Source organism: Leptonotus elevatus, chromosome 3 (genome assembly GCF_054856555.1).
Source record: "Leptonotus elevatus isolate MCC_2025b chromosome 3, RoL_Lele_1.0, whole genome shotgun sequence".
Classification (NCBI taxonomy): domain Eukaryota; kingdom Metazoa; phylum Chordata; class Actinopteri; order Syngnathiformes; family Syngnathidae; genus Leptonotus; species Leptonotus elevatus.
This window is the reverse complement of record NC_141241.1, coordinates 18,439,639-18,464,306: the sequence shown is the minus strand read 5'-3', so window position 1 is coordinate 18,464,306 and position 24,668 is coordinate 18,439,639. Positions and strand designations below refer to the sequence as shown.

The window sequence follows — 24,668 nt, the reverse complement described above, 5'->3', positions numbered from 1 at the left end:
AAGGTAATTGCCTGAAAATGAGCGACAACGCACTGTTGTGCTCAGAATGTTTTTTCTTTGCCTCTTTAGCATTTGCATTGTGCGGCATCACCCGGGTGTGTAACCTATTGCGTTCCGATTGCTCCCTTGCAATTAGCGCCCTTTTTGTCTTCGCTTCAATAACGCCATGATTATGGAGAGTTCAGGAGTATTTGTGGCACTAACAGCTGTTGTCTCGGGGACTACCGGCTGAATGACAAAAACATGTTTTCTCTCTGCATTTCACTTCCCTGCCTGCCTCTTGTGATTATTACGTTTTATTTGCTGTGATGATGGGGGTCTTGTTTTTAGTGTGTCTGTGATTAAGATATTCAAAGGACTCCTCAGAGCGTGTCACTCATTTTCTTCCCCCCCCCCCCCCCCCCCTCCCCATCAATCTTGACTTTTGATTTGTTTGGAGGGATGGCAAATGACTTTCAATGTCTGCTTGTCATTGTCTGACTGCCATTCACAGAAATGTGAGCCAGGATTCAATCTGTCAGTAATGTGAAATGCGCAGAAAAAAAGAGACGAGCTCTTAAAGGTACCAAAAGCACGCCATCTTATTTTACACATTATGGAATACACAGAATTTTCCTACACATGAAAATGTCAATAAATTACACAGACTGTATATTTTCAAGCAGATTCATAAAATAGTATTGATAGATACTCCTTAATACAGTACTTCCTCCTGAAGACCCCCATTAATCCTTTCTCGTCTTTTAACAGCTGATTTACTGTGAACATGTGCAAGACATAATCTCTGCCATTCATCCTGCTCTGTCTTCCTAAATCCTTCTTTCTTTTCACATCCTGACTCAAGAAGCTTTTCATAGTGTTTTATGTCTGACAAGATAAAATAAATGTGCATTCTGATATTCAGAAGCAAACTTAATTGATTGGTGATTTTGTAAAACTTTGCATGAGAAAGGCGCAGAAGTAAGTCATCAGTCATGTCTCTTATTATCTTACAGATACCACCAGTACTTTGATACATAAAATCCCCTACATAAAATCCCCCCCCCCCAAAAAAGACTGATAATTTCAAAGAAAGACCTATATATGCCAATCTAGCATTTTTTTTGTTAAATTTGGTAACACGTGTGAACTCACCAACAGTATCGATTTTTGAAAAAATATATTAAATTTACCAATTGTGATATATGATATACCGTATGATTTATGATAGTGGGGAATGGGAAAATTGCAAATCAATACCTTACAATACAACACTAAAACCATTCATGATGGTTTTAAAGGTGATCAAGTTTGCTGCTAAAAAGCAGGAGAAAACTTTTCAAACTGCAACATGAAAACGACAAAATATGGGTTGAACTGATTTTTTTTTTCCTGTAACTTGCAGTCAAATCATGCTGAGCGGAGAGCCCCGAGAAGAAAGAAAGCTTAGATTTTTTTTTCCCTTTGCCATTTCTTTTCTTTGTGCTTATTCACAAAAAGAGAACAGAGATTTTCCTCCTCATATTCCGAGTTTTAACTTTGTGGTCAGTCTGTGGTGACAAATTTGGTGCAGTGGCCATTTGTATAAATTTCCATCTCCTTCCAAATTTGGCACCCCAGAATTACTGCACATACATATTTGCCTGAGCACGAACACACAGCGCCCATGCTTTTCTTTCATTTAACTGAAGCTGGCCGCCGTCTGTATTGAATGAGAAGAGACACCGCTTAGCATAGAACACGAGGCTGCAAATCCTTCGGAATATCCCCCACAGACTGTTTTCCTTGACTTGTGGCTAATTTCTTTCTAGATAGTCCTCTCCTCTCTGCCAGTGGCTTTTTAACTCAGCAAACACTCAAACGCGAGTATCATCTTTCTCCCAGGAGAACGGTGCACACGGAGAATGTGGCGGCAGACAGTTAAGACTATTTCATTGCTGACAACATGCTGTAATCAAACACCCATTGGTGGCGTGTTGTAACAAACCATTTTTCAAACATGGTGTTGTGTTGCGCCCCAAAAATGGAATCACTTAAGATTTTTACTGATTTGTTCGTTTTAATATAAACTGTATATCAAAAACATGTGCGAAATCATGATTTATTCATTTTTAGATTTGCAATTTTTTTTTTTGGTACTATTTGTGAGGGTTTTGTCAAATAATATGTGGACAGTAAAAGTATCAAATAAGGATGTTCAATGCCACTTTTTTTTCCCGGACCGATAACAGTATGAGTACTCAAATCTAATAAGTATTGATACCACTAGTACTTTTGATACATACAATTCCTATTAAACCAATGACAGGTAATTTTTAAGAAATACTATGTATCCCAATATCCTATTTTCCCTTACAATTGTATTAAATTAATGTACATTTTCTAATATATTTTTCCTCATAAAATACTTTTTTTTTTTTTATAGAATCCCTATCCATAGTATTAAAGCAGTGAAACAAAACTGCGTTAACTGAGCAAAGTCGACTTGCCAAAATCAAGTCCATTCAATGACAATTTTTTTTTTAATAAAATAATTGAAACACATTTTTAGAGACTTATTATTGTACTGGTATGTGCGCAAATGTTTGGCTACTAGGGTGAATCTTTGACTGTCTCACGATTCGATTCGATTCCGTTGTTTGGGTCTGCGATTCAGAATCGATTTTCGATTCAGAAGGATTTTTGAATGATTTGATTGACAATGATTTATGCTTCAATTTATAGATGTGCAAAGAATCGTCATGATCTGAACGTCTGACTCGCTAATGCTAAGTGCACGCTACTCACTGCACTTTTCCCGCTCAAAAGAATTCATACAAAACGCTTCAGGAATGTAAACAGAGAAGCATCTTAACATTATTCACCGGCATATGCTCTTCCTACTCTGCAAAAAACAACTTTTATTGGAATAACTTGATCGTGACTTTTCCCGTCTACTCTCTTATGTGGCTACAACTTAACAGTGTATCATTACGTGCAGAACCACACTGCCCTAAGTAGCCAAATCGGGTACAAAATGAACAACGCTCCCAATAAAGGCACACACAAACAAGGGCAAAACAGTATAAAATAATTTTAATAAAATCAATTTTGGGACATTTGAAATCGATTCTGAATCGTACTAAATGAGAATCGTGATTCTTATGAGAATCGATTTTTCAGCACATCTCTATTGGCTACTTATAACAAGACCTCAGAGTTTCATTATTTTGCAACATTTTCATGAAGACCGGGGGATGTTTATGAGGACAGGAAATGCACTTTATAGTGATAATGACCTAGAATGACATGATTTATTTACAAAATAACTGAGGAACCTTATACTGGTAAAAGACAAATGTGCTGAAGTGATGCAACTGTTGAGCTGTATATTGTCATGCATACAACCATTCTTTCGTCTAGCTGTGTGTAAATGTTACTTTGTTATTTTGAACGGGGGGGGGGGGGGGTGCAACTGTAGTTTCTATCTTCTCATCTTTTCGGTGTTAGGTGTCACCCACATTAATAAGATCCCATGTCTACAGGAAGATGATAGTTGTGACGGAAGATAAACATTAAATTTGGCAGATGGCTCTTCACTTTCAGAGTGCCACTTGGAAACGGAAAAAGTCTCAGGAAAGAAAAAAAAAAAGGTTAAGGGCGTTTTTCCAGCAGTACAGCACCAGCCACACAGGGGACAATGCGACCCAGACAGGCTTAGCAGTCCAGAAATCATCCCCCCTCTCAATGGGAGTACGTCTTGGACACACACTCCTGTAGTTTTGTATGTTGCTATCTGTGCTCGCTGCAGAGCCGAGGAGGTCCGTGCCAGGCGAGGGTCCGCAGGGAGCGCTGGAATCGCTGGGGCTGGAGGAAGTTGGTCCGGGTCCAGTGGGGTGATGTGGGCTTGGTGACAAGCCAAGCTGTCTAGTGCAGCGATGCTGGGAAAATGTAAATAAGCGCCTGATAAGGGCTATTGTTTTCATTCCATTCTCATCCCAGCTGAATGGCCTGCTCCCGAGCTACAGAGCATTTTATCGGGAGAGGGGGAGGAAAAGCAACGGGAGGGTGAGGGATGTGAGAGAGTTAGGAGCCCCCTTAAGAAAATAAAAATAAACACTTAAGTCTCTTCTCTTGTCGGAACGACTTTGCCACAATGTGATGTCCTTGTATTGGAAGAGAACAAGAAGCAAACTCCAAAAATGTACACTAACGTTTTGTTAGCGAGTTGTTTAGCAATCAAAAAATGTTTGGACTGTCAGAAATCATTTATAATGATTATAATAGGATTCAGTGTCAAGGTAATAATTAATTTGTCAATACCAATCGCCGGCATTTATAATTGCTGCCGAGAAAGCAGAAAGCATTTCAGAAAATGTAATAGCATACTTTCCATTAATTGAAAATTTTCTTCAGAAAATTTGTCTTTTTTTCTTCCCGCACACCTGCTTTAAAATACTGCGTCTGCATTCACTTGGCGAGGTGTTTTGTTGACAGCGTCTAAACACTGAAAGGTGTTTGGGAGTTATTTTATTGACTAATCCAGGCCCATTATTCAGTTCTTCCAGGTGGAAGGCAGGGAGGACAGCGGCGCATTCCAGCTGTAGCCTCTCCTGTCGGAACGCTTGGCAGGTCGGGTCTGGAGAAGTGAGGGAGTGGCTGTTCTCCTGGGAGGGAGGTGGAAGGGAGGGCAAGGACTGGAGTAGAATGGAAGCTGGCACCACATTATCTCCAACAGTTGGCGCATTCCTTAATGATCAAGCACTGGAGCGGCATCTGCCATGAAAGCGGATGTATGAAAAGGGGAAAAACAAGAGCATATGCGTGCCTCCTGACATACGTTCACTCACTGCGTTTGTTTAATACCCCTTTTAAAAAAAGCCTTGTCCATGCTTCGGGGGGCTGCAATGTCCGGCGATGATTTTTCTCTAAAGACAATGATATGAGGGGCTATTGTTTTTCCAAGCAAACTTGGGGTGAGACTCCCTTTTAAAATATGATCTTTGTGCCACACAGGAAGTTAAAACACATGTAGCCTTTTCACTCTTTCCCTCGTCGGGTCAAGGGGACACACTGTGAGCTTGGAATTGGAAAGTCAATAAAGCAGAAATAATGTTATAATGACCCTGAGCTGAAGATGTCCTGCCGACCTCATCACATTGGAGGAAGTGGACAATCAAACAAAATGGCCACTCTGCTTGATCTCGCAGAAAGTCCTCCTTAAACAAGGCAACAACAACCACTGACCCCCTGTTACTCCCCAGTCCCTCTGAAGTTAGTTTGTTGCCAGGGCTAGCAAATACTCTTTGCTTGGTAAGAGCAGAGGAGCCAAGAGATGGAAACCGAAAAATAAAAGGAGAAAATGTGGGATAAAAGAAAACAGTTATTTGGGGCAGTGCGGTCAACGCTGCTTTTTAATGTGATTGATACCAAAGTTGATGTAAGTGATGGCATAGCTCACATTTTCAAATCAATTTATTCACTGCCATTGACGGCTATAAACGTCAAAAATTCATTTGAACTATTTCTATTAGTTTAACATTTTTTTCCCACTTTTGTTAGCAAGAGTATAAAAACCTATAATTTTTTTATTGTACATTTAGAACAGATATAAAATTTGTGATTAATCGTGAGTTAACTATTAAGTCATGCGATTAATTACAATTAAAAATTGTAATCGCCTGACGAGATGATTATTAAAAATTAGGGACGTTGGGCGATTAAAATTTTTAATCGTAATTAATCGCATGATTAATCACACATTTTATTTTATATCTGTTCTAAATGTATAATAAAAAAATTCTAGGTTTTCATACTCTTGTTAACAAAAGTACAAATAAAATGTTAAACTAATAGAAATAGTTAAAATGGTTTTTGATGTTTATAACCGTCAATGGCAGTGAATGAGTTAAAAAGGCACATTTTTATACCAAATTGTAATTAGTAGAGAAGGACTAATTTGGGATGCTCAGAGCATTGATTTGATTGCTACTGGACTGTTCTGGTTGTTTTGGAAGCCTTGTTACTAACTGATGTAACCTGCTGGGATGAGAAGCATATAAGTGTGTATACAGACAAACATTTTTGCCAGAAAGACGGTGTGAAATGCCGGTAAAAAAATTTTTGTCTATTCCAATTAGCGAGTGGCAAAGTAAGATGGCCGCTATGCGTACAAGACCAAGAATCCTTGCGAATGGAGCATGTATAGAACACAAATTAATGTTCCACTCAATGGAGGTACCCCAATACATACATGACCAAATTTTCCAGTTAGAAAAGGGGTTACCCAAGGGTCTTATTCGGGTTTTGAAAAACCTGAATATGAGCATGTTTTTTGTTGTTGTTTTTTTTGCATATATTTATATGGCCTTTCAAAACCTGAATATATTGCAATTAGGTATGTGTTTTGAAAGAGTTATTGACTAGTCATATAGAGGCAGACGAGCATTCATCCTGTCAATGAGTTGGAAATGAACTCACACTTCACCCAAGGCAGGCGAGTATATGACTACACAATCAGCGATCCTTTAAAAAACAATGTAAGAAAAACGTGGCGATGCAACCCCGACTGCCGAATCACAAAAAAAGAAAAGGAAAAAAAAGGTTATTTTTAGTAGTTTCAAAGTTTGAGGATGTGCTTTGACTTGCCCTTTCTTTAGAGGGCATCACTACGGGGGTTTGCCTCAGAGCGAGTTTTTGGTTTGGCTTCCAACTGGACTCTTGGAATGGAGCACACAAATTCCATAAGAAACATTTGAATCAATTCAACAGTTTGCGGACATGGAGCGTCAAGGTGGAGGATGGCGTTCGCTGCTTGGTGTTTGATGGGAACAAGTTGACCTCTAAGCAGTGCCGGGATTGGCCGAGGTCTGGGTCAGCCGTCCCGGTGTGTTCTTTATCAGCTACCCCGGCGACAGCGTGGCAGATTGCTGTCATTCCTCCTCTGATTCATTGTCTGCTGGACAAATGTTAATTGTTTTCATCATTGGCAGCCATGTGCACGCACACACCTACCTAGTCTCAGTACTTAATATATGCCCTTACGCTATCCCTACAATGTCTGCCTGCTCCCTTGCAGATTCCTCAGCTCTTCTCTCACTTGCCCCTTACACCAACAAGAGTGTGTAATTTTATCTTTTTTTTTTTATTTTTCAGATTCATCCTGCATGGAGAAACTACTTTCTAAAGACTGGAAAGAAAATATGGAGAGACTCAACACAAGCGATCTTCTAGCTGATGTAAAAGGTAACACAGCATCAAGAATGGCCAACATGCAGCACAAATACCACAACAGGTCCGTCATTCCTACAGTATCAGTTTCTGCGTTATCTCAGAAACAAGCTTTTTCTTTTACTGAAGACAAAGGCCTTTGGCTGCACTCTTCATTGAGATCCCCCCCATTTATCTTTTGTTGGAATGTCCAACTCTCTCCAAAGCGCTGCTTCTTTAATTCCGGACAATTTACACCCATTCTCAGACTCTGAACATCATAGTGTATTCGTCACATTCCAAAATTTTTCAGCATGCAGAGCATTATTGGCATCCTGGTATCCGTTGAAACTGGCGTGTGCTTGATGTAAACAGAGCAGGAACGATGACATTCAAATTGGAGAGGAGCACAATTGCCTCTTCGCCGAGTCTGCATCGGAGTGGAATGTCTCCACTCTGACAGCGAACGCCCCGTGCTGCGCACAGTACAGCAAAGCACAAATCAGTACTCCCCGAAAAAGGTTGTTTATGATCATCTGAAGGTGGGCCGCGGATGGGCAGGGCTGCTTCTGAGTTCTTAGCACCGACTGTTACTGAGTACTCTGGAGTGTTTATACAGCACAGGAAAGCACAATACCAGCTGGCTGATAACACCGAGCTGTCACCGGCTCTTCATCTCCTCCTTCGTCATTCCTTTCAGCAAAACCAAAACAAAATCATCATCATGGCGGTATAATTCCATCTGTTGCAAAATAAAGACTTTCCTAAAACGTACCTGAATCATGCATTGAGAAAAAGGACTTCTCGGTGTGCCTGTTCTTGCTTACTGAGCTGTACGATGTATACCAGAAAGGTTCCATGAATAGTGTCACAAGACATATCTTAGGTCCAAACTACAAACTACAAATTTTTCCTCTTGGAAGTAATCTTCTTGGAAGTAAACACATTTTCTCATCCTTTCCTGTCATATCTTTATGCACTCCCAGAAGGATTCTTCTACACTTGTTCACAGTTCCATCGCCATAATGTCATTCCCGTCTTCAAAACGGGTCCTCTTGAAGACCCACTTAGGCAAAAATGAGAAGAAAAAAAAAACGGGTCGGGTGAGTGGGGAGGTCGCTCGAGCACTGCGATGTTGCTCTCGGCCAGGAAGTGTCAGATGCTCAGAGCATTACATTGTCATGGTGAAGCAGCCCCAACTAGCGATATACCGATATTTTGCATTTTGACTTTTTTTTAATAAAGCTGATGGCCGATAAAAGATCAATTTAAAACTATGTTAATTTTAGGGAACTATTTATTTCACATTTCAGTTAACTTTATAAGAGATGATGCTGACCCTGGAAGTGCCTGCAGCCCTGCACCTCGAGTTTTTGTTTGAAATTAAAACTAAGATAAGTGGAAATTTAACATTTCAATTATTTTTTAATTTTGGAAATCTTTACTATAGAAAACATTAGGTAGCTATTTACTTGTTTGAGTTTTCATTATTTTTTTTAAGAAATGCTAATAATGACCCTGCAAGCTCCTTGAACTTTTGTTAGAATTTTAAAACAAAAATGTCTATTGTCTAAAAACATTTCAATCAAAAGTTTTTATGCCAATATAGTCAGTTTTAGTGAAAGTTATATGGCAACATATATTGGTTAATGGGCTCCTTGGCTAATTATCGGTATTGGTACGTGCATCCATTATCTGGAAAAATCATATCGGCCTGTCTCTAGCCACAACCTGCAATTGCCGAAGAATCTTTTTATAGACATGCTAGAGGACTTGTAGTTTGGGTTTGGAATATATCTTTTGCGACACCAGTCCTGGAACTTTTCTGACACAACTCGTATGTTATTCTAGAAATTCTAAAATATTTCATGGGATTTAGCCTCTTTCAAAATAATTTTGTTGAAATAGAGGCAGTGCATTTTCGCAGTTTGCTGAATGGCGAAAAGAAGATTGCTTGACGGTCTATAAACAGCTTGAAAGTAAACATTACAGCATGTGTCTGTTGACGCGTTAAAGAGATGGTCCATGCACCTTCGTTCCTGATAGAAATGTTTCTGCTATCACAGTGGCAGACTTAGATTTTTAATTAGCATGCCATTTCAGATGACTGTAGACATTTCAAAGGGCTGCTTTGTGCCCCCGCTTACAAATGTCTCGCTCTCTCTCCCTCTCCCCGTTTGAAGTCGGCCTGATGTAAATATGGGCAATTAAAAAGAAGCCCAGGGTTGGAGACTCACAAGGTCCGCCTAATTAAAACACAAACAAAGGTGCCAAGTAGAAAACACCTTCTGATTAAGATCTTAAGTGTTACGGGGAATCAGATGTGCCATTCATTGTTTGGTTAAAAATCAGCACAAAAGACAAACATGCATTTATGTTGGCGATGAATAAAAGAGGGTGCGTAATAAAGGCTGACAGTCCATACTGAATGTGTGGCCTTGTATCATCTGTGTTAAACGCTCACCATTTACTCCTCCAATTATAATGAGCTGACAACCTTTTGTCATTGCTCTGTCGTGTGATTGTTCTAATGCTGAGCAAAAATAATTTCATTTGACAATATGTGCGACACAGGTTGACCCTTGGCTCATTTATTATTATTACATTTTTTTTATCCATGAAAATACATCCTCTCCCTCGGTTTATGTTGCTGCCTCAAATACCTTTTCCCCTTGAGGTGATCACGCGCGTCCAGCAATCAAATAGGACGAAGCGCATCACAGCTAACCTGACAGGACATTTAGCAAAGCGTAATTACCGCACAATATGTTTTAAAATCCAATACACAAAAATACACAATAGTGTTTTAAGGGTTTGCGCGTTGAGATCTCCAACTGTTGTTTGCGTCCGTATCAACAGCAACAGCCGGCAAAAAGCAGAGCAAGGCGTATTAGTGAGGGATTTCTTTTCAGCAGTCAATTCCTCAGCTTCTATTTGTTTTCATACCTGAGTTTAGCTGTCAGTCTGCAAGCACGATGAAGAGGGAGATGAAATCTCTTGGACAAAACCACAAGCGAAGGTTGGCTGGAAGGACTCCAAACCGCAGAAAGTACAAGATAAGAAAGAAGAATAGAAGAGCTGGATATTCAGTGGACATGTTTACTGTAGCTCATCTGCTAATCATAATACATCTTGAAGCCGAATACATACACCGGGACAATGTGATGCACTTTACTAAGACCAATCAGATCATAGTGGGTGGCATTCGCTTCAACAACTTGTTCTCACAAGAAGTTGAAGAAAATTTAAAGCACTGTAATATTGTCAATGGGGTTACTTATTTTCAGTGCATCACTGTAAAGGTTTGCAAACAGACTTGTAAGTCTTTTTAAGACTTGAACGGCAAAGTTTCGTCAATGAAAATATTCATGTAGTCTACTTAAATACTAAACTCGTCCGAATATTAGAATAGGACATCTGCAGTTTTACAGAATCTAAATTTAAGACTTTTAAGGACCTTTTTAAGTCAACTTTAATGGCATTTAAGCCGTTTCATTTTTAACTATGACGCGGGTGGAATCAAACAGTTTTTTTTGTGTTTTTTTTAACACAATAAAAATTTGGTGTACTATTTAGAATTTTACAAGTAGATAACAGTACTTTCTTTGCAAGGTTTTCTGAAGACTCATTTATTGAGTCTATGGTCTTTTATCTGGTTAGTCAATGCCTTAATTATGGAAAATATTTCATAAAGACATCCAGAAGAAACACCGGAGGAGTTCAAACACATAAGCCGACAAGTGCCATTTAGACATGCTTTGTATACTGCCTATCGTGAAATCTTTCAATGTTGTTGAAACCAAACAACTCCTATGTAAAAAAAGGTTTTATTTCATAAACCGATGAGTGCCATGCGTATTTTATTGCAGGTAGCTTGATCTCTTTTAGAGCCTATCACACATTATCACATGCTCTTCAGGTCCACAGATTCTATGTTTCAGATGTTAGTCGACAGGATCTTGAGGTTAGTAGCAACACAAATAATCGCAGTCTCATTTTGAAGGGTTAGGATTAAGATTAAGGGCTAGTTCAGAAACTGTAGTTCTGGTACACTGATCTGTTATCATTTTTTGACAAAGCACAATTACTATTTCAGTGTAATTGTAGATTAATGTAAAACTTGTTGCCTTGTCTGTGAACAAAACGATTTTTGGTTTTAAAATGATGTCAAAGACCTCTTTGAAAGACTTTTTCCCAAAAAGTTTGCCCCCCCCTCCACCAAATGAACCTTTTAATTGCTTAATTTATATTAGTTTAGAAAACATTCAGTACAAATATTAAATTTAATCTGAAAACCAGAATTTTTTTTATTTTTATAAATTCACAAAAAAATGGAGACATCTGCTTTTGCATTTGAACTCTTCCCCGCTCATTCAACAGCATAGACAACTACAATTGTATAATAATCAATCAATTCAAAGCTAAACTACTGTAAAATCCCGCAAATAATGCTCTTAAAAAACTATCCCATAAATTAGTGGGGTATCAAACAGTGGGTTTAATAAGAAATAAAATCACTGATTTACAGCGTATTTCATACACAACCTAACTCAATATGCTTCACTTACTGTAATTAAAAGTAGGCTACAACATTTACAACATCATACATCATGCATACAACATATCAGTTAAAGAGATTTAAAAGCAAAGTACAGAAATAAAAACTAAAATGACAAAAAAAAAGTGTACAGTGCAAGAACAAGATTTCGAAAAAAACATGATTTTTTTTTAAAATACATTGAAAGACCTTTTTCGGTTTTTAATTGATGAAAGAATGTTTGTGTTTTCTTTTATGTACCAAAAATAAAGCACATTTTTATATCTAGATTTAAAACATTCACACTGTATTGGTAGGTTTTGAATCTTTAATCATTCAATTTTCAGTCTGATAATAAAGGTTACCAGAAAATAGAGGGACCTCATTATATGCAGCTACAGAGGGGGGGTTCTTTATTTCTTTATTTTTACATTATACATAGGTGTGTGTTATTCACAGGATTTTTTTGGTATAACACCCAATCAATCAGAACACGGATTGGTTATTTATTTATTTATGTATTTTTAAAGGCAGAATTGTGGAAAGCGATCAAATCAGATTGTATCTAGCACAGTGGTCAGTAGTGGACACACACAAACAAACGTGGCAACAAACAACATGCACACACTTGCACACAAATACAGTAATACGCAGTGTTATGGCAGATAAGGTTGCTCTGTGCCACATGCGTTGCTATGTGCAGGGGCTTTGAGCCTGCTACTCAACAGGGCTGTTTACGTTTCCCTGCTAAGTGCCAGTTTCCAGGGGGGTGGCTGGGAGGCAGAAAGAGAAACAGCAAAATGCTCATGAATGTACTCAAAGTGAAGGAAAATATCTAGTTACTAAATTGGAACACAAGCTGTATTCATTCTTTCGGAATTTGCAAAAGTGGGAGGGGGGTAAAAAAGCTTAACATTGTACGCTGACGTTGAAATGTGCAGCTCGAAATCTGAAGCACGAAAATTGGGGCTCTCGCACTGTCGCAATCAATTTGGGAATGGTGTCTACATGACAGTGGTCGGGCGCACGCAGGCGGCCCTGTGGCGAGCAGATAAGTGCAAGCGCTTTAAGAGGAGAACACAGGGCAGGGCGAGGAGGCGCCTGAGGCTGATTTGAGGCGAGCCCGGCAGTACCTGTGCTGCAAGGCTGTTAACACACACAGATTTGTTCAGACACCTGGATTAACATAAATAAAATTGGAATATAACAAAACACAATATATTTGACTACAACTCAGTAAAGGGTGAAAAGCTGTGATGAAAAGCTCTTAGTATAACCCAGTGCGGTACGCGGGGCCCACAGCAAAGCAGGCCGCCAAAACGACTACAATAAATCAACACCTCGCATATTACATTTGCACAAACAAACAAACAGCACAAAACAGTATCTGTCCACTCGCTCGCGTCCAAAATGCCTCCGTTAGCATTTTGTGCAAAACACCTCAGTCAAGTGTTTGCCCTGTGCACTCAGGTGAAATATGAGCCACAGTAAATCATTATTCCTCAGGCCACAGTCACCAGATGAATGTACTGGAGTGTTGAAGTGTGTGTTTTTCTCCTCTAATGAATTGTGGAATTTAACTTGTGGCAATGCAAGTCACACAGTAAGTGTTTATGTTTGATGGCGTGTGTTTTGAGATTTACATTTTGGGGGCTTTTTTTAGGCCGATTGTAAAAACTGCTTATATGATTAAGATTGACATTTGGCTTTATAGTTTTGTGTACCGTATTGTCTCATTTTGTTCGACAATGTGAGTGTCTTTGACACTCTTTGGAGTTTCAAAAATATTTAAAATAGTTTTATTTTAATAGCTGAAGCTGACTGTCCAACTAAACATAAAACAAAGAGAATTACGCCTATGCCTTGCGTATTTACCCCCCCCCCCCCCCCCACACACACATATCTTAGACTTTCAGTAGCTAGATTAACGCTAACACTAAATTACATCTACGCTGCAGTGCAATTGGAGCACCATATGGTGTAGAAAGTGCTGTATAAGTTCACTCCATTTGCCATTTAAGCAACAGATTGAACACTATTGAAGCAGCAACGCATGTAGACAGACAATATAACAACCAACTCCTAAATTCTTGGATTAATGGCATGTCCATCCATTTGAATGGGAAAATATGATTTGAGATACAATTGATTTGATTTATGAGTATATTCACAGAAAGAATGACATGCGTTTCTCAAGGCACCGGTGTATTTAATTTGTGGTATCACACACGGAATGAAGATTTTTTTCGTCAGACTGAAATCTTGAATGCGAAAACCGTGTATTGTTGAAATAAGAAATCATTTATAGTCAATTTAGTGGCATCATTCACATCCTTGATCCTTGACTGATGGATATGATCGTATTTGAATGTATTATCAGCACAACACCGTCAGCATTATTATTATTGGCTTAAACTCCCATATAGCACTAAGGCTGCCACTCTGCCACTCTTCAACAGCAATGATCTGAAAGTTTTTGAAAAAGTGTCTTTTGTGCAGTCCAACGGAACAAGTAATGTACATCCGTTCCGAATGACTGCAACCAATGAATGCCCTGTGAAAAGAATGAATTAACATTACCTTGATCACTGCCTCATAGTCATTAGCGCTTTGTACAAAGCAGACCTTGAACACTGTTTATGTCTTTGATATGTTAAGGGCTCAAGGGTCAAAATATTGTGAGAATAAGCAGTACAGAAAATGGATGGGCTGACAGATGAATGCAAGGGTCAAAATCATCATACGTAAATGGATAGGAAGTATTCTTTGTCATGTAATATTCTTAGTTCAATTCTGATCCAGTGTCACAGTCTCGTCGTTGTCACATTCCCCGATTATCTTAAATAATGAAGACCGCAACAACAGCAGAGACGTTTCTGTTTCTCTTGTGCTAGAATTTCAGGGCTATTGGCATTCACGTGGGTTGATATGTTTAGGTCGAGTAGCTATCTTGATTTAGATGAAGTGTGTTACCTTGTCCAGTGTCACGGACAGACAGTGAAGTGCTGGGGCTTTCATATTAACATAATTAAATTGAAGAGTGTGGCTTTCTCTATCATCAAAATATTAGTCTCCATCAGTGTACATTTGAGCTGCGCAAAATGAAGTGGGCTGTTATTAATAAACACAAGATTTTAGAGCGTCTGCTGGGGCCCCTTAAATTGTTTTAATTCAATAAAATAACCCCCAAATTATGATGTATGTGGTCATACGCTCTTGACGTATGAAGCATGGTGCTATGATAGCTCTCAAGTGCATACACTTTAGGAGTGTTCGAAACGGAGAGGGTCAGACTTCCTCAAACTGGATCTCAAGATGTTCATATGGTAAAGGATAAGTTTTGTATGAAAAGTTGTCTATTTCTTGTCAAGGATCTGATCAGCTGATACAGGAAAGCTTGTTGCTTTGAGATCAGCTATGAGATGACCTAAATGGTTGAAGCAGTCAACTGTCGTATCATTTAGACACATTTTCTTTTTCTTAGGCTCGGGTTGGAGCATATGCACACATCCGCAAAGCTGTCTGATAAAGAGACAAAGACATTCCAGTCTTGTCGCACAAAAAAGAAACAGTTCAGATCTGGCTATAATGGCTCAGCTGTCCCAACCAAGGGAGAGGAAGAGAATAGGGCGCCTTGTGATTTTCCCCCTTTTCACCCTTGGCCTCCCTCGCTTTTCTTCTTTTTTTTGTGCCTGAATCTTTTATCTGTGTTATTCACTCGGGACTCTTCAAAGTAACAAGCCTCCTTCTTTTCCCCTGTACTGGACTTGGAACCCAAATTAGAGACTGCTTGATTAGAGCATAGAGGAGGGAGCCAAAGAGAGAGGGAGACGTGAGTATTGGACAGAACAAATCGCACCCCTACAAAGTGCCTTTTATCCAAAGACCCCAAGGCTCAAATACCCCCATTCCTCCCCGAGCAACCGTGGCTCGGCGTGTTTTCCTCTTATCATTTATTTAGTCACCCGTTGCTGCTTTCTGCCCTACATTGTGACGTTTAAAAGAAGCAGGAGTGTCAAAAGGTGAATGTTGAGGAGACTGAGACTGAACACAGACTTTTTCTCCTGCGTGTGTCAGTTCAGAACGTTTGTAGCAGGAGTCAGGGACTGCAGACAGCAGAAGTCCATCCGGGGATATTCCCTCTGTATTGTCCTGCTGTGGGTCACTCATCGAGGAGGAAGTTGTCACAGCATGTCATGTGATCTTTGCTGCAACGTGAGGAGACATGCTAACGGGCAGACCCCAGCCCGACACTGTTAAAAGCCATACAATATGCAGGAAACTGCCTCTTTTGTCGGAAGCCTGGTCAGACACAGACCACAATGTTCCTCTTCTGCACCACCCAATAAAACTTTTATCCGCATTTTAAAGCTTATCTATAATTTAGAGCAGGATGAAAGAGATTTTTAGACCAACCAGTGAACAAAAACATATGCGCTTGATTTACTTCTAAGCTGTCCAGGTATACCGCTGAAGTTTTCAATCTTAATGTTATTTTAAAGGTGCGTCGCTATCATATGTGCAGGAAAAAAGAGAGCAAAATGAGTACATAGCAGTGTAGCGGGCCGTCTGGGCTTCCCACAATTCAGCTCACCCATCTCAACAATGGGCCCTCTGTTCGTATTCTCTTAAGAGTCTGGACAGGACATTGAGTGGAAAGCGCACAGCGGATCCTTTTGTGGGTCGTTAGCACCACATTAACACAGCCGCAAAAGTAGATATACTATACACTTGTGATTATTTTTGGCACTTTGAGCTCTTTATTATCATTGTGGACATTCCTGAACTACTGACTGTAATTTGAAAACGGCCAACTATTAGCCTCCATAGTGATTTTCTTTCTCTCTTCCTTTGTGGAATACGCATCATAGTTCGGTAGTCCCTTCCACCTTATAGCTTATTTATTGTGACAGGGACTGATGCATGTCGCTGGTGACCTGTGATAGCACAAACACTAGCAAAGGTTAACAAAATTGGTGGCGATTGCATCAATTTTACAGATAAGCCATTCACAACAAGTCTAGTCGGGCGAATAAGAAGTCAATTCAAGCCGCACACTGGCCGAATGAATGGCTGCTTTTAGGTGCTTTTTTTTCTTTCCATAAGAAGTATAAATGGAGAAATGCAGCTCTCTTCCATTGCAGCAGGCGGCGAAGGAAGAGCGAGATGAAGTGAAGTTCATACGAGCCAGCCAATAAATTGCCCTGAATGGCTTCTGGAGCTTGACAGGCCCTATTAAGACAAACGGCTTTCCTCATCGGAGAGATAAAATAAATCAGGTGTTTAGTCAAATTAAAATAGTTTGAGTGGAGAGGGCCCCTGGGAGCTCTCGCAGCAACACAAGGCAGATGTGGCCAGAGACGAGAGGAAGACACCCAGGAAAGAATCGGCTTCTGCTGGCCCCGGGCCAGCTTTCACTACGCTGTTTTGTTATATCAGCATGGCTTCGTCGCGATCACCCTTCTCTGTCACTTTTCCCTGTGCTCTCCACAAACAGCTTGTCACACAGTAGTGCAGTCGGAGGAGAGTGAGTTACTGTCCAGCCTCTCACTGGCAATTATGTTGGCTGTGTAAGTCAATGGTGGGATCACTTAGCATTGATTAGGCGGATGGAGAGAGCAGTGCAACCGAGCAGTGGACCGCAGAACGAACTGAACGTATGCATGCAAACATTGCCTGTTTGTGGCTTGACTGCATATTTCCCCAGATGTGAAAGCCGATTCAATAACCGGGCACACCTAGAATTGCGTTTTCCAAATGTGTAAAATGGCTGTGCAGTACTTTCTGTCTGCTGTTCGAGCAGTATAAGCAACTAGGGATTCTGACAATCACAAGAAGGAGTCATGCCTTATCATCTATCCTTTCAACTCTGCATTTCCTTGGGATCTGGGTCATTTCAGCACACCGCGACAATTAGTGCTGCCCCAACTTTAAAACACACACACCACACTGCCAAGTACTCATGATGTATTCAATTTAACAAAACATAGCTTTTGCGCAGTTGCTGGTTTCTCCGCAATTATCGGAGTGATAGCTTTCTTTCCTGTAACTCAGTAACGTTTGTTTGCCTCTTCTACTAACACTTCATTCATTTTGCGTTGGCAGTGCTCTCCATTTCGAAAACCACAATAGCTACTTATTGAGGAAAATCCTCTTTTAAATGCCGGCCTCCACGGTTTTTGGTTCCTGTGAGAGTTAATGAACACACAATCGAACATCTAATCTATTTGGCATCTTAGTAATTGATCACAATCTTAGTAGATCACAAGCAACTTGAACACCGCACACAATCTGTTGGCGTGAACAAGTAATTTACTATTTGGGATTTTAGTAAATCAAGCCCTTTATGTTCTTCACACCCAGCCTGACAGAAGCTTCCATTTTAGGCAGCTCCCTGCAGCTCTTTGTCTATGCAAGGAACAATTGCTTCTCTTTCTTCTACTAAAAGCTATGACTACCAGCTCCAATCAAATGGCCCATTACAGACTGTGTGACCTTAACACTGCTGCAGTCGGGTTCTCTGCATGTAGTTTTCTTTGTGCTATATATTGTGTATGACACAATAGGCCAACATAATGATCGGTATGGTCAGCAGTCCTCACTGAGCTAAGGCACTTTGCAGACTTTCTTAAAAAGCATTCAGCTGGCTTGTTTTGTTACAGCTACGAGCATTATTGCTTCTATATGTGAATCACGTGTGTTTCGCCCTATGGTGGTCTTATTCTTTTTCGGCTCATGCTTTTGCATGTTAGCCATTCTTCTCCATCTTCCTCTCATCCTCCATCCTCCAACACCAACTTCCGTCACTACATCCATCAACCTTCTCTTCTGTCTTCCTTTAGCCGTCATCCACATCCTTCCACCAATATTCTCACCGTCTCTCTTCTGGAGGTGTCTAAATAGTCGAAGTCTGGTTTCTCTAAAACATCAGAATTTTGCTGTCCCTAGAGGTAGATAACCTTGCCAGCAGGCTGAATTCTTGCGGGGTTTGTTCACAAATACTACGAGAAATGCATCTCGTAGCGCTCCCGCTGAAACATTTGCAACCAACCTTTTTTTTTTTTAGGTTGGACCAATCAGGCGTTCTTTAGGGCGGGAGGAAACCAAGAAGCGCTAATGGCCGGGGGGGGTCGTGGGTCGGGGTGTGGGGGGTTTGCGGGGGGAGGGTTTACAAACAAACCTAACAGACGAATGGAGGCTGCAATTATTATTTCTGTTCTCTCAGAAATACTCACCGTTTCCTTGTTGAATGTTGAACAGCGACAGGCGCTTCGTGCATTTGTATCTGATAAAGATGTTCGTGCTTTTTTTTTTTCCCCAAGACAAGACCGATGACGACATTTTCATTTTTATGAGGTTAAGAAGTAGGCGCGTCTGTACATTTTGCCGTTCCATCATTCGTAAGCGACCAGAACACACATTATTTCAAGCTGAACCAAACTGTAATCGTTAATGTTATCGCTAAGTTACAGTTCGTTACCACTACAATTACAGTAACGCTTTTTTAGGACCGACAGCTCTTCTTTTTCTCCTTGACTCGGTTAGTGACGATTATGTTTACGGACGAAAACCCACTTCCATTAATGTGTTGTCCTTCATTTAAAAAAAAATAAAAAATTTGGGGGTTTCTTGTCATTCATCAGCAAAACAGGCATTCATCAGTGACGGACTGACAGACCTTCTGTCAGTACTGACAAAAGCTCTTTTCTATTCCTATCTAAGGTTGTCACTTCTAAAGAGAACCAGCAAATCTTTATCTCCACCAGCTTCAGTTTGTCCTCCTGTTTGTGTCTTCAGTGCCACATAGCCGTACATCACCGCTATCTTGTAAACCTTTGCCTTCATCCGAGCTGAGACTTCTATCACACAACACACCTGACACTTTCCTCCTCTCATTTCAGCCCTGACATGTGCATCTCTCTATCTCTCCTTCTTAGGTACTCCTGAGAGCCTGGCAGAGAAGGAACACCAGCTCTCCACAATGATCAGTCAGCTGATCAGCCTACGAGAGCAGCTCCTGGCTGCCCACGACGAGCAGAAGAAGCTGGCCGCCTCACAAATGGAGAAACAGAGGCAGCAAATGGAGTTGGCTCGTCAACAGCAGGAGCAGGTAAGTGTTCGAGACCCTTGACACCCCACAGCCCGCCACCTGTCCTCACCTTGGGTTACGGCATTCACTTTTAAATGAGTGGTTCCTAACCTTGTTGGAGGCACTGAAACACATCTCCATGCAGCTTAAGGAAGCGTTCCTTTAGTTTTGCCAAATAGCTAGTTGTGCAGGACTACACAGTAAATTTTACTCTATTTTGAGTGGGAACAAATAGACTCAGTTTTAGAGTAATATAAGAGAGTCAAATAAAAAATAGAAAAAAAATAATAATAATAAAACTGACTGGAGGGTGGAGAAACGAATTCACGACCTTCAGCTTGGGAGACAACCAATCTACTTTCTGAGCCACGCAGCTCCAGCTTTCTGCTAGTTCCATGGACCCTTCCACCAAAAGACCAAAAACGATGCCTTTGGTCTCTTGGAGATAAGCAAGCAGTAAGGGGGGTCATAGCTCAGGTGGTAGTGTGGCAGCCTCCCAAGCTGAAAGTTGTGAGTTCGTGCCTCAACCCTTGAGTGACTTTTATTTTGTTTGTATTTCAATTTTTTATTTGATTCTCTTCCTAGTGTAAATATTAGCCTACTCCAAAACTGAGTCTATTTGGTCCCACAGTCAAATTTACTCTAAATAGAGTCAAATTGACACTACAAAAATTGACTGTGTAGAATTGCTCAAATTGGCATTGCAAATCATTCAGTTAGGATGCTGACTTTCATCACTCAACTAAACTAAATATTTAGAGAGCACTTTAAAACGCTGTTTTCTCAAGAAGGGACAGCAGATACAATGGAAACAGTAGGGCCCCCAGAATTGAACCCTGTGGAACACCATGCATTCAATTATACAGTACATATGAATTCATACCACTTTTTTATTTTTTTTGCTCGACAGTTAGTGTGTGTCTTGACCATGGGGTTCGATTGAACCCAGGTTAAGAACCACTGTCCTAGATATTCGATATCCTTTTGGTGATAACACGCACTAAATATATTAGAACTTAAGTGCCACATAAAACACACTTTCTTATTAAATGTTATGCCTGGTGTATAAATAAAATCGTACTCTATGCAAGCAAATGGGGATAATATAAGATTCAGTGGATGCTACTTTCTATATGGCTTTGGATATTTTAGTCATGCTCTCCCGCACACGTTTATGCTCTACAGCAGGAAAAACATTATTATGACTTGTACTAGGAAATGCAATGGGATGTGAGAATTAAATGTTATATAAACACGGACGTCCTCTAGATCTTATAAATTGACTTCTATTAGAACGAGGCCGGCATTAGATTTGCGGCACAAATCAGGCCAATGAGCCATATTGTACAAATCAGCAAATTAGCAGAGGCCATGAAGTGTGTTAATGTCTGGGTAGAAATAAGGACACAAACTATCCACACGGGCGACACTTTTATTATCAGCAGCCAGCCTAATGGCCATGAGTCAATTATCAGCAAGGAGTTCACGCAGAGTTTTCTCAGCACACTCTCAGACCTTGCTGGGCTAAATGAAGAGATTGACCATATACCTTCAAGTGATGCATTTGCTTAAAGTACACTAATAATACATTAGCTGTATTGATTTCTTTTTTCAATCCATGATGTTCATTTGCAAACTACATTCAACTCCGCGGGCTTTGTGGACATTGTGGCATTACGGACGAGTCGCAGAAGATGTTTTATTATTTGAAATTGGAGGAATATTAATGGAGTGGGGAAGAAGAGAGAAGGGGGAGGCCGAGGGAACCCGCTGAGAGCTACTGTAGAATGTCATCAAGCCATCAGCATACAACGCGGTAATTAGCTGTTGACACTCGTGAGGGAGCCAGCGCAAATTAATCCTGACACATTTGCAGACGGACGATAGCTTACAGTGAACACTTTGTAATTATATTTAAAAATGAAAATTAAATGACACTTAAAACTAGGTTGTCATGCTCAATCAAGCAGGCATGTAGGAAAGGAGACTGCTGGAATGAGAAGGATTACTGTGTGGCTGATTGTCACTCAGACATTGCAGGACCTTGGCTTGTTTGTCCTTTTAATCGTTTAGGATCCTTTGCTACTTCTTTAACAATGCGTTTCACAATTCAGTTCACGTTTACGATTACATAGCTATATAACAACAGCATCTATCTTTAAAGAAACGATTTAGTCAAATGATTTGTTTTCTGTATTTCTTATGATCAACACCTCAATAATAATATATCTGCAACAAACTAGTGAACACACTTAGCTGTCTTTCACTTGTTTCGTTATGCAGTATTGTTCATTTCTCATCTCATTTCCCAATTCCAAACAGATCGCCAGACAGCAGCAGCAGCTTTTGCAGCAGCAGCACAAGATCAACCTTCTACAGCAGCAGATTCAGGTCAGTACATCTGTTTCTGTCCTGCATTGATGGACCACTAACAAAAACAGCACCTCCTATGCAGTACTTTTTACCTTCTCCAAACAATCTAGTCCAACATTGCTACCACTTGCTTGACAAAAACATCGGGCAAAATGTAAAGGGAATATCATCCTTTAATAGTATTGTATTTAGGTCCTGACCGATTAATCGGCTGGCCAATTTAATTCCCTGAATTTAGCTCTGTTAAAATTGGCAGAAATAGACAGATGTGTTTTTTAATTATTATTATTATTTTTTTAAATCAACACATTACAACATAAGACAACGATAATGGCATTCAAACATTCCCACATTACCAAAAAAGACACACACAAAAACAGGCAATTTTTTCTCTCTGTTGTAAAGTTAAACAAATATTAAGAACGACATTGTATTCGTTAAAAAGTCAAAGACTGTAATTCACGTCTTTATTGTTGTAAGTGTTAAGTATATTATTATTTTTATTAATCGTTTGATATATTTGGTTATTGGAATTTGATTCTGACAAATATTGGACTCAGCATATAAATGCGTTGGGCCCTAATTATATTCTACGTCTCCACATATTCATATTAACCATTGGGTGGGCTGGGGGGATTTGGGGTGCTGTGAAATACAGGGGAGAATAATTAGCACATCTTAATTAACAGAAAGAAAGTAACAGGATCTAATGAGTAGACGGAGTCGAGCCTGGAGGTGGGCAACATGAAAGGGGCTGGTAAATGCCTCTGAAAGTCAGTCAGTCTCACAAGGCCAACATGGCACACTTTTGGCACAAAACAAGATTTATCGCCATTCTGCCACATGGTTTCTTTCCTTCTATTCCTTCATCTTCGCACTTATCAGTTGGCATATGTGATACAGTATGAACCGTTGCAGCGAACAGACCACCCAGGCAGGGCGTTGCCGGGAACGTACTGGGCGCTTCAGGGACGAGTGCTTGATGTGGTCAAGGTTGCAAGCCTCCCTGGCCAAATGAGGCTAATGCAGAGCATGCAAGCCTTACGACAGCTATGATGGAAACGTTCAAACGCAGTCAAATACAAATGAATTCAACTTTCAAGTTAAATACAACCGAACTGTATTTGGGCAGAAAACTCCACACAGGTAACCAGCCGCGATTCAATTGAGAGACAGACTTTCTAAGCAAACATTTATACAACCTAAAATATTTTATTTTACATTGCATCCCACCAAGCAGAATCGAAACACACGAAACAATCTCGGAAACACTCTCAAGTGAAGCACCATACACACTGCTGAGTATTGGTGTTAGTGCAGTCATGAAGGGCCCTCCACATGAGAGGCCACATCCTTAATTCATCTCACTTTTAGTGGCCCCTACTTACTGTAGTCCAGTCATGTAGTTAAAGGTAAATGACACCTGAAAATTCCACTTGATGCCGTTTTGAGAGCAAGCATGTGGTCCTAAAATGTTCACTTCCAAGCACTTGAACTGAAAGAGCAGTTTTGAGCCACAGGTTCGTTGAGCGGTCGATTCAAACCCTACATTCACGATACTTCAATTCAATATTTATTTTCTTGGGTTAAAACAGCTCTTTTTAACAAAGTTCCTCTGAACAACTCTAATGTAGTGACAGAGCAGAAAAAACGGAGATAATGGAAGCATCTTGTTCTACTTTCATTGTTATTTTTAAATAAAATGTAAGACAAAGATAATGACATTCACCCCGCACCCCCCAACACCTCAAAAAAAATGTGGCAACAATTTTGTGCTTATTTTTCTCTCTGTTAAACAAAGTTAAACAAATACTAAACGACAAAGTAAAGTGGGCATGCATACTTATGGGTCTGAACCCGCAGATTCACCTATTTACCAAATATCAGAATTTGCATGGGCCTAAAAAAAAAATACCTGGCCTCATGTATTCAAATTAGGGCCCGACTGATTAATTGGCCGATATTATCATTTTTTTAAATGGTAAAATTAGAGGATTGTATCGGATTAAATTTTTTACTTATTGAAACATTACATCATAAGACAAATGTAATAATATACATTCAAACATACTCACCCAAAAATCTGCCAATTTTGGCCAATTTTTCTCTCTGTTGTTAAGTTAAACAAATTCAAAAGTACAATGGACCTGCATACTTACGGGACTGCACCCGCTGTTTTTTTCCCCATAGTTTAAAAAGCACTTATAATATATATTTTACCGGTAATATTTTTTGTTGGTTAGTTTTTTTGAGGAAAATTCTGTGAGTTTACAAAGTACATTTGTTGTATTGTTTTTCAATGCATTTGTAATGGCCGTCAATTGACTGCTTAAATGTAACTTGTAAAACAGTCAAATATTTCCCCCCTAATTCATGTTTTTTTCTTGTATAGCATTAAGTGACCAAAACACCCGTGCATGTTTTTTTTTTTAATTAATCGGCCTAAAAAAATCTGTCGGTCGGGCCCTAGTTTGACACATGACATCTTGGCACCGACCTTTA

The 24,668-nt window shown here is 39.9% G+C and overlaps 1 protein-coding gene across 4 annotated transcripts in view; it reads left to right on the top strand.

Moving 5' to 3' along the window:
- Window positions 1-24,668, top strand: part of sox6 (SRY-box transcription factor 6) — a 158,724-nt gene that overhangs the window by 69,410 nt on the left and 64,646 nt on the right. For all 4 annotated transcript variants that reach the window (XM_086071359.1, XM_086071361.1, XM_086071360.1 and 1 more), the window contains 3 exons: window positions 7,114-7,203; window positions 19,642-19,814; window positions 22,116-22,184. In XM_086071359.1, coding sequence (XP_085927485.1) covers window positions 7,114-7,203; window positions 19,642-19,814; window positions 22,116-22,184 — 332 coding nt within the window. The remainder of the gene's footprint in view (window positions 1-7,113; window positions 7,204-19,641; window positions 19,815-22,115; window positions 22,185-24,668) is intronic.